We start from the raw sequence: 10,404 nt of genomic DNA, 5'->3' as shown, positions 1-10,404 counted from the left end.
CAGAGTGCCTTGACGGAGTTGCTTTGCTCATTTGGCCACAGACTTTGAAACCCATGAGGAGGCAAAGGCCGGGCGAAGAGTGGACGCAGCCGCTTTGAAGGCTGACCTCGCCAAGGATTCTAAATGTCTACCATTAGATTCCTTCGAACGTGCTGCACCAGGAAAGGGGGGCCGGACTGTGTAGTCTGGAGACTGGCGGGCCCACGGAGGAGAAACTGTCCAGTTAGCGGTGCTCTGGGGAAAAGGATATAACACGCCGAGGCGCTGTCCTCTTTGAAAGCGTCTGGTCGGATTCTCTCTTTCTCTGGCCACCAGCTCCTCAAATTCAGAAACTTTGGAAGGTGGTTTGGACCGTCTAAACGAAACCGCCTGATCTGCGGGTTCCGTAGCGGAATCTTTGATGCTACAGGCTTGGTTAACTGCAGCAATGAGGTTCTGAACCATATCCCTGCTAGCGATTTGGTTAGAATCCAGCTTCAACACATCTTCCGAAGGTGCATCTGAGAACGCTTCGCGTTCCTGTCTAGATCCTTTGCGGCCAATCTTAGTAGACTCGGACAGAGCCTCCTGTGATCCGCTAGCCACAGCAGAAGATGTGATGTCATAGCAACCTATCCGGCGCAGACACTAGGGTCTGAGACACTTGGGTGAGATCGCAGGGATTGGGACAGAGAGGAGACGCACGCTGGGATAGGGGACTCACTCTCTCGGACAGCAGGGGTGTCCAGGGCGGTAGGCACCGCGGAGCCGTCGCAGTCCTGACAGAGGGAGGGAAATCTGCAAATGTAGGGCGAACATACAATGTGATGGACCAAAATAGCAGAAAAGGCAGGAGGATGGGAGAGTTCTGCCTTAGAATTAGACATAGCGCCCGAGGGTTAGGGGACGGAGGCAGAGGGAAGTGTCAGTCTGCTGTGTAGGGATACTCACAGCAGATGTCCTGTAGCTTCCAGGCTGTAGAGGAGCAGGTCCTGCGGACAGATGCACCGCTGGATGCGACGATCCCTGGCGACGCCTGAGGGACCATAAGATGGGCTGGATGCTGCACCAGGAAAGAGAGAGCAAAAGGCCCGCTATTAAAAACGGAAGAGGAGATGGAGCCGACAGCGCAAGCCTGGGGCAGAAAGATGGCGCCGGCTGTAGAGCGGTGGCTGGGAAGAAGTGGGCGGAGACAAGCGCACACACCAGGGAAACCAATATGGCGCCAGTTGCGGGCACTGCTATGGGGGGGCGGAGCTAGACGCCCTGCAGGAAGAAGATACGGGCGGGAGAAAGCCCGCCCAAAGGAGAGCAAATGGGGGGCGGAGTTACTGCGCCAGAGTAGGCCCGAGAGGCCGGGGCCTAAATTAGAAACCGGCGGCCGCCGCGCCGAAGTAGGTCTAAGAGGCCGGGGCCTAAATTGGAACCCGGCGGCCGTCGCGCCGGAGTAGGCCCGAAGCCGGGGCCTAGATTAGAAAATCGGCGGCAGTCGCGCCGACGTAGACCTCCTAGGTTAGACGCCGGCGACCGCCAGATTGAGGGGAGAAGGAGGCGAATAAGCCATGGCGGTGGCGAACAACTCGCCTGTACCACTGAAAAAGGTAGCCCCTCAAATAGCGACGGAGCCCACATTGAGACTGGAGGGGGGGGGGGGGGGGGGGGGGGGGGTTGGGGGAAGTTAAGGAGGCCTGAGCAGGGCAAATGAGCTGCTGAAAAACCTGGCATTTCCCCTAGGAAAAGGCCCCTCACCTCCCTAAAGGGAATCCCTAACTTAAAGGTCCTGAAGGAGATAGATGGGACACCTTCTAAATACTCACCTTCTTCATCTGTATATCTTCTTCCGGAAAAAAACCTGAGGAAAGGAAATATACCTCATTATTCCGGATGCCGAAAAAGACGTCCTGAACTTGCTGGTGGACGTCCTCGTCTCCTCCAACCGACAGGCTCTGGTGGGCGAGTGGGTGGGGGACGGAGCCAGGACCGGACTTCTGAGCACGCTTGTGTGCCAGGATCATGGCTCTGCTGAGGGCTCTATGAGGATACGGGGTGGCAGTACACGCCGTACTCATAGTCCATAATGTGGGATTACAGGTGTGACTGTTCACCCTGTATCCCTCCAGAAAACCTGAAAGAAAAACGACGCACATTGAGGTAGATAAGGGTCTAATGAAAGACCCGTGTCCACCTCCTACTGACACTAAGCTAAACTGAATATCCTACTTCCTGTCGGTAGGGTGTATACTGCAGAGGAGGAGCTAACTTTTTTTATTTGCATAGTGTCAGCCTCCTAGTGGCAGCAGCATACACCCATGGTTCCTGTGTCCCCCAATGAAAGGCGATAGAGAAAGTAGACCTGTATACAGAGAAACGTGTTCACATAATAGGGGCGGCTGAGCTGGTGTGATCCAATCTACATTCATCCTACCCTCAGGGAGCAGAAAGCAGACTACCAGTTAGATGATTTCTGTAAGTTTTCTCCTGTTATTTTATACTGTTTTGCATAAGTTGTATGTCTTTTTATTATCATATTTTTATAACTTTTTCTTACTGTAAGCACTGAATTTTTTTGTATTAAAGTATAAAACTTTAACAAGTTGAACCTTGAATGTTCTGAAAGAATCCATAGCCTAAGGTGTGTGAGCCTTATGAGTGATAGACATTATTATTATTATTTTCATGACTCATCGCCCGTATATTTCGGTGAGTGGTGGCAGCGTGTATGAGCGGGTCTGTAGCCTGGGTCGGTGTGTGATTTATTCTCCCATTACAGCATAGGACAGAGGTTGAATGCTGGACTGAGAGTGGGGAGATAGATTAACCCTTGCAGGTGCAACCCCAAGTCACGTGTGAGAGCAGGCACGTGATGAATAAGTGACACCACGGAGTGGGGATCCGTGACGCCTTTATAATGCAGACATGACGTAACATGTAAGACCCCGCGGTCCAGAATTTACCATCTATCCCCTCTGTGCTAGGAAGGCGACTCCATCTCTGCAATTCTTGATTTTATTACAAATATTTCTAGCTATCACAATTTATAAGAATAATTTATCACATAATTTGGGTGGGGCTCGGCCCCTTTACTTCTGGCTGCCGCTCTGTAAGCTCCTCTGCAGTTCGGCTATATTGGCGTCCAGGGCAGCGAGGCCGTTCCTGAAGTCCTGCTCGTCATGGGAGGTGAAGGTGGAGAAGGAGCAGATGCTCCAGTCTGGTTTTCCCTCATACACTGAGCGCTCGCTGGGTGGATCGCCCCGGATCTGCAGTAAAACGGAGGGTGGATTTGACGGGCGTGGGATTCTCGGTGCAGATGCTTCAAGCCTGTGGTTGTGTTGAAGAGTGTCAGAGATTGGATCTGATGTGTGGGACATATGGTGTGAAGCTTCGAAGACCCCGGGATTCTTCTCAGAGCTACAGAGTTTGCTCTTATGGTCGCCCTGATTGCCGGAGTCCAGGTCTCTGTCCACACTGTGAACCTTGGGTGGGGTGCACATCCGCCTCAGGGACGCATCATACTTACATGGGCTGCTCACTAAAGGCAGATACAAGGTGTCATCTGGTCGGTGCTCGGTGCTGGTTAGATAAAACAAATCACTCCCAAATTCTTGTGGTTTGGATTTGCGGGGGCTGTAAGGGCATGCTGCAGGACGATCGGCTTTTGCCACTTTCCCGCAGCTTACCTGGCCGCTGGATGGGAGCAGAGGTCTATCAGAATATATGGGGTCCGTGCCAGTTAACACCTGGTCTGTCTCCAGCCTTTTCAGATAATTGAGTATAGAGGTGCTGGCCGGACCCTCCTCGCTCTGGAGCTGTCGGTCATAGCTGCCCAGTGCTGCCCGTGTCAGGCTGGTGCCAGGCTTGGGTTTCGGGGCGTCTTTACCGAGATCACAGAGCAGTTTGGCCATGCCGGCTTGTAGGGTCCTGTAAGGAGAAACACAAACTTTAAAAACCAAGCAAAATTCTGCACAAGAAGTCTGCGGAGGAGCACCACAAGTGCCAGGCTACCCATGCAGCTCTGTAATGGATACAGGTCCCATGGGTATCGGGACAACGGAGCCTACTGGACACGTGACCACGGCAGTGAATGGCTACCAGCAATGGTCGGTGCCCTCCGCAACACCGCTGCTGCCAGAGATTGGCTACAGGAATGGAAAAAGCCACAGCGCCACGGACGAGGAAACCGAACTGTCCAGACACCGACCACAGGAGGCAGAGCCACGAGACGGACAAACTGCGCGGTTTCTGTTACCCATGTATTTGTATGGGAGCTATGGACACGATGTAAGTTCAGCCACTTCCAGCTGTGTCCATAGCTCCACGTCCAGCAATCGGCGTCCGGACAGTTATAAAATAACTAGATGGTGGCCCTATTCTAACGTATCGGGTATTCTAGAATATGTAGGTAGTATATAGCACAGGCTACGTACTATATTGCACGTGGTTAAAAGACTTAAAATAAAAAATAAACATATACTCACCTTCTGAGGGCCCCTTGTAGTCCTCTCGCCTGTGTGCGGTGCATGCGGCAGCTTCCGATCCCAGGGCTGGTATGAGCGCAGGACCTGTGATGACGTCGCGGTCACATGACCGTGACGTCATGGCAGGTCCTTCTCGCATAGCATCCTTAGCACCGGGACCTGCCGCTTGCACTGCCGAGGACAGCGTCACGTCGGAGGGTGAGAATAACCTTTTTTTATTATTATTATATGTAACATTAGATCTTTTTACTATTGATGCTGCATAGGTCACACAGGGTTAATAGCTGAGTAACCGAAGTGCGTTACACCGCGGTCCGTTAAGCTGGCATTAACCCTGTGTGAGCGCTCAGCAGGGCAGGGCAGGGCAGGGCAGTAAAGCAGTGGCCATTTCGCTGCCAGACTATGACCGTCGCTGATTGGTCGTGGCAATGGTTGTGGGCGTTTTGCCACGACCAATCAGAGACTTGGATTTCCATGACAGAAAGAGGCCACGACCAATAAATATCCGTGACAGAAAGACAGAAGTGACCCTTAGACAATTATATAGTGGATAAACACTCCCGACGCCGTTCCCGCGGTGTCGGCACTCCTCCTCCCATTCTGTTGTTGTGACACCGGCGCCCAATCAGAGCTGCCGTCGCTGTCTCCGCATTTGGACAGATCGACCACAAAGAGGAAGTCCAGGAGCAGCGGATCTCAGACTTCCTGTTCCTGCTCAGGCAGCGAGGACAGTGACCCGGCGCAGATTCGGAACGAGAGCCCCGGGGAGAGCGAGTGCCAACACCGCGGGAACAGCGCCGGCATGAGAGGTCAATATAACTTTATTTTATGGGGGCCAAACATTTTTATCAAGAAGGGGGTGTCCTAGTAGTGGACAACCCCTTTAAATTGTAGAGCCCCCTTTACTGATCCTGGAGCTCTGCAGGAGTCACTAGACAATGGCCCAGGGCCAACAGCACTGACACCCAGTAAATGAAAAACCAGGACAATGCTGGGAAGGGGCAGCCATCTTTCTTCCTCCCAGTAATGCACTATCGAGTCATGTTCACACTGAGATTTCTTTTTTTTTTAAATCATCATTTTGGAATTGTGTGAACATAAGAGCTACAGGTGAGAATTGCTGCAAGCTCCCAGCGATGTGGGGGGTCCGTCATACACTGCAGGTAACACCAGACCTCCATTTATATTAGGGTATGTGCACACGGTCAGGAACGACTCAGGATTTGAGGTAGGTGAAATCTGCATCTGAGGTCACCTGCGCTTTTGATGCTTTTTTTTTTTTTTTGGTCACTTGAAATAAAGCTAATTGAAAGTTGGCTTCTGGGAAGGAAAAAAAAAAAGTGATTTCCTGTTTGCAGATATATTGGGGTATGATCCCGCAGTCAGTGAACGCTGCGTACATCTGCGGTGTCCGGCTGTTACAGCATATTGCCCACTATGTGTGCACCGGCGCCCGCGGCTCACCCGTAGAGACGGACATGGGGCGCGTCTTTCCAGACCACAGCATGTCAATTTATGGAGTGGAGTCGCTCAGTCCCAGCAGTGTAAATTACCCGCACACTTTCATTAGATGCGGTAAAACCGCATTATCTTCATAATCACATGCGTAGTAAGTGCGGGAGCGCAGGTTACTACACACGTGTCCTAATTTACATAATGGTGAACCTTATGACACAGCCGGACATACACGACACAGGAAGCAGAGGAAATCAGAGAGAGGTCCCCTTCTTTTAATTAATAATAATAATAATAATAATAATAATAAAGAAATAAAAAAAAAAAATAAGGCGCGGGGTCCCCCCATATTTATTACCCAGGCAGAGTAAAGCAGACAGCTGGGTCTGGTATTTCAGGCTGGTAAGGATCCAATATCCATGAATCTTACCAGCCTGAAAACACCAGGCCGCAGCAGTCTGCTTACCTTGGATGGTTAGCAAAAATAGTGGGATCCCTTCCAAAAAAAAAAATACGGTGGGGGGGGGGGAGGGGGGGAGGAAGTCGCCCTATTTTTGCTAACAAGCCAAGGAAAAAGCAGACAGCTGCGGCCTGGTATTCTCAGGCTGGCGAGGCCCATGGATTTTGGCCCTCACCAGCCTAAAAATAGCAGCCCGCAGCCGCCCCACAATTGGGGCATCCGAAGAGATCAGCTCTGCTACATCTGGATGTCAGGCTGAACGGTGGCATTATGCCACCGCAATATAAATTGACATGCTGCGGTCTGGGAAGACGCACTGCGTATCCGTTTACGCACGGAAGCCGGAGGAGTTTCTGGACGCAGAGTGCAGATGGAATTTCTTGAAATCCGACCCACTATGCTGAAACATCTGGATGCTGCGGATGTACGCAGCGTTTACGGACCGTGGGGACATACCCTTAGAGTCGCTAGAGAGCAAAAATCAAAGAAAAAGATTACACGGCCTGTGAGCGAGTGCGGAGGGCTTTACCACGATAGTCTCAATATTTAGGACGGATCAAGTACAGAAAATCATAAATGATCCCATGCGAGATGACGAATGTCCTTCATTCCCACCGAACCTCATGAATTCTATCCAGTTACAACCTCACAGGGAACCACATTAACATAATCCAATTTACTGCTGACATTCATGGCTCTCACTAATAGACGAGGATGAGGACCCCTCATCAGGGGCGAGCTGCAGACGTGTGTAGGGTAACGGAGCTTTACCGCGTGAGATCTCGGAGACGGGCGACCTCCGCATCCCGCTGCCGCAGGGTAATCCCCAAAATCTGCTTGTCCTTCTCTGAAGCCTCCAATGTAAACTGGGCGGACTTCATCTTCATTGTGGCCTCGTCCACTTCTGAAATACAGAAACATATTCTGGCTTCTGGAAAAGTGAGGGCACATTCAGTATCAGGATCGTCAGACTTAGGAGATGCATTATCATTCTTGCTCTTATACTAAACTTAGAGGGGTTCTCCACTGCTGCACAACCCTTTGTTAATGCAAAAGTGCCCCAGTTAGCAAACCGTAAGTACACACTCCCCAGGTTGTAGCGTCGGAGTCCAAGTCGGTATAAAAAGGACCAACTCTGACTCCTATCACACTGGGTGCAGTTGTACAGTGCAGGATGTAATGTAAATGTTTTCATAAGAATTTGGGAAAGTTCTGAAATGTCCTATAAATGTCTGTTCCTGATCTCGGCTTTTACTGGAGATGAATCTGTGCTGCACTTTATGTCCACGTCAGTGGTGGCCGGGGCTGTGGAGTCAGAGTTAGGGAAATTGAGGAGTCAGAGTCGGTGGTTACCAACTCCACAGCCCTGCACAATCCCCTTCTGGACTGGCGCTGTTACCACATTGTCACCGCTGAGTCTTCTGGCACGGTGAGAGCTGCAGCCGATCAGTGGACACAGATTAATAGGTCACACGACCCCTGCAGCCAATGTCACATGGCAGCAACATCGTTAGATTGTTTCTTCTATTTCACCTTGGGTATTCCTTGCTGATCAATAGAACAAGCTTTGATGTGAGGACCACCAGCCTATGAGGTGAGGACTACCAGCCTATGCATTGTCTAAGGGAGTGCCACGTCTGACTGTCCCACAGACAATGAATGGAGCGACAAAGAGCAGGAGCAGCCATTGCTTCAGAGCCCAGTTATCAGGATCAATGGGGGTCCCAGCAATAAGATAGTACCTATCCTGTGGTCAATGCAAGAGTCCCCTCATCTGTGCACGGAGGGATGCGCAGCGTATAAAACCTTCACAGGCCCACGCACTGGAGGTCACTTGCCTTTCTGCACATTGGCCATTTCCTGCTCCTTCTCCTGGAGGATCTGGGCCGTCAGCCGGCTCTCTTCCCTCTGCACCTCCATGGCTGCCAGCAGGTCCCGGTGTTCGCGCTGCGCAGACTCCAGCGCTTTCTGCAGGGCCTCATTCATGGACTGAAGCGAGGACACTGCAGAGGACAGGACAAGTCTATGAGGACTTTCTATCGTCTCGTCTACTCCAGCTGCGATCTGTAGACGTCTGCAGATGTCGGGAAATTGTGAAACATCTTCAAGATTTGTAAACAAGAGCAGACCATTTTAGGTTACCGCCATAAACAGCCATATGTCGCCCCCCCCCCCCCCACGAGAGAAAAAAAAATGGCTGAGGTCACCCAAACCTATAAACCGGTCTGGGAGCCGTATCCGCAGACATCATAGCAAACAGACGATCATCATGTCTGCTGCTCAATCCAAAAAATCTGGAAAGAAAGTTTCCATTACTGACAGATTGTAGTGTTATAATCCAGGGCATTCAGGGGGGACACAGTAGTGGGACCCCATTTTAGAGACATGCATGTGGCAGAGGCGCCCAGTTCTCCGCAGTCCCAGACTTCCTGCTTGTATGATACAATCTTGTCACAGGGACACGTGATCGATGCAGTCACGGGAAGAAGTGGATCACGGCTGCAGCGATCACATGTCCCTGCAACAAGACATCATTGCTGCAGCAGGAAAAAAGATGAATGATCTTCCCCTGAAGGACCCCCCATTTTACATTTTAAAGGGAACCCGCCACCTGCTGCCCAGACAGGGTCAGAGCCCAGCGCCATCATTGTGGCCAGGTGCACCTGTAGTCATAGATCCGCCGTTTTAGAGAAAAGTACGCCTGGCGGCAATCATGGGGCAGGCGCTGATTTATGCCGTCTGTCACTTGGCAGCATAAATCAGGTGACAGGTTACCTTTAAAACCAATGTGAACATCTGGTAAGTTATTCTCCCCAAACAACCCCTCTATCCATACAGCCCCTTTAGGTGATTCACCTTCAGAGTTCTGCTCCTCAGTCCTCGTTCCGCGCTCCCGATCTCTGAGCTGTTGGTTGAGGATTCGTAATCTCCTGAAAGCAATGAAGATGCAGACAGAAGGGTTATACCATAATCATCCAAACCTGCAGCTTTACGATTTCTGCCCTGGAGGAGAAGAGCAGCGATATTACTCTTAATGGTCGGATGTCAGCAGAAGAGCGGCTAGCATTCTATCATTCAGTAAATGACATTTTAGATGTTTCTCCACAATCCTGCTCGCTCTGTAGACAGTATGTGCCAATCCTCGCCGCTGCATCCCTCCACACGAGGGAGAGAAACTAGGAATTCACAGATCCCTGTAGAGGCCACATGGAGCTGGCGGGATCTCCATTAGGCTGCATTCAGATGGACGTGGACAGTCACATCCACAGGCTGGAGCTGCGGGAGTCGGGGTGCAGCTGCGAGCCTTCATCTGCACTGTGAATTGGGGCATGAGGTGCAGACAATTCGGACTAGCCTTATGTGGTGCACAATAATGATTTGCCTGGCGTCAGCTGGATTTGATGCCGTTTTGTCTTCTGCACCTCCATGGACTGATGGCCAGGTCTGCACCATTTCCCAGGTGTCACGGACAGCAGCGACCAGATAACAGGAGTCTGAAGGTCGCCTTATCCTCCGGGGTTCAGCATTGCTGCTGTACAGAAAGAGCAGCCAATGTCGCCCCTATAGGAGAAGCTCTCGTCCCCAGATCGGTCTATGATCACACAATTATTGGGAGACTTGCAGTCCGAGAGGAGCAGTTGAGATCCACAAATCGCAGAGCTGTACAGCAGGAAGCCTCCACCTGTCAGTCGCCTCTGTACTATACACATATACAGCGCCTGCCGCCATCCTGGACGGGTGCTACAGGGGCGGACGTTATCGTGGAGGACGACGTTACCTGCGTAGCTGAGCATTCTCACTCCGCAGAGGCTGCAGCGCCAGGGCGATCTCTGCATGAACACTGATGTCGCTTACAGCAGCTGGCAGCAGAGAAACACGGTGCTCCAACTCCGTAACCAGACGCTTCGCCTCCTCGTCACCTGCGGGGAGCAGAGATCAGAGCACAATAATCGATAATTACCAATACGTGCTTGTCTGCAGCAGTAACCTGGGAATCTCACCCATCCACAACAGTCACTGCATCCTACAGGGAAG

The 10,404-nt window shown here is 51.4% G+C and overlaps 1 protein-coding gene across 3 annotated transcripts in view; it reads right to left on the bottom strand.

Moving 5' to 3' along the window:
* Positions 1-2,971: 2,971 nt before the first annotated feature.
* Positions 2,972-10,404, bottom strand: part of CCDC14 (coiled-coil domain containing 14) — a 37,953-nt gene continuing 30,520 nt past the window's right edge. For 2 of the 3 annotated variants that reach the window (XM_069732597.1, XM_069732598.1), the window contains 5 exons: positions 10,148-10,289; positions 9,226-9,299; positions 8,208-8,372; positions 7,141-7,273; positions 2,972-3,897 (listed from right to left, as the gene is read on the bottom strand). In XM_069732597.1, coding sequence (XP_069588698.1) covers positions 3,060-3,897; positions 7,141-7,273; positions 8,208-8,372; positions 9,226-9,299; positions 10,148-10,289 — 1,352 coding nt within the window. In that variant the 3' untranslated portion in view covers positions 2,972-3,059. The remainder of the gene's footprint in view (positions 3,898-7,140; positions 7,274-8,207; positions 8,373-9,225; positions 9,300-10,147; positions 10,290-10,404) is intronic. The other variant, XM_069732599.1, reaches the window with a different exon arrangement.

This window comes from Ranitomeya imitator, chromosome 7, assembly GCF_032444005.1.
Source record: "Ranitomeya imitator isolate aRanImi1 chromosome 7, aRanImi1.pri, whole genome shotgun sequence".
NCBI lineage: Eukaryota > Metazoa > Chordata > Amphibia > Anura > Dendrobatidae > Ranitomeya > Ranitomeya imitator.
This window is presented reverse-complemented; position numbering and strand designations above follow the sequence as displayed.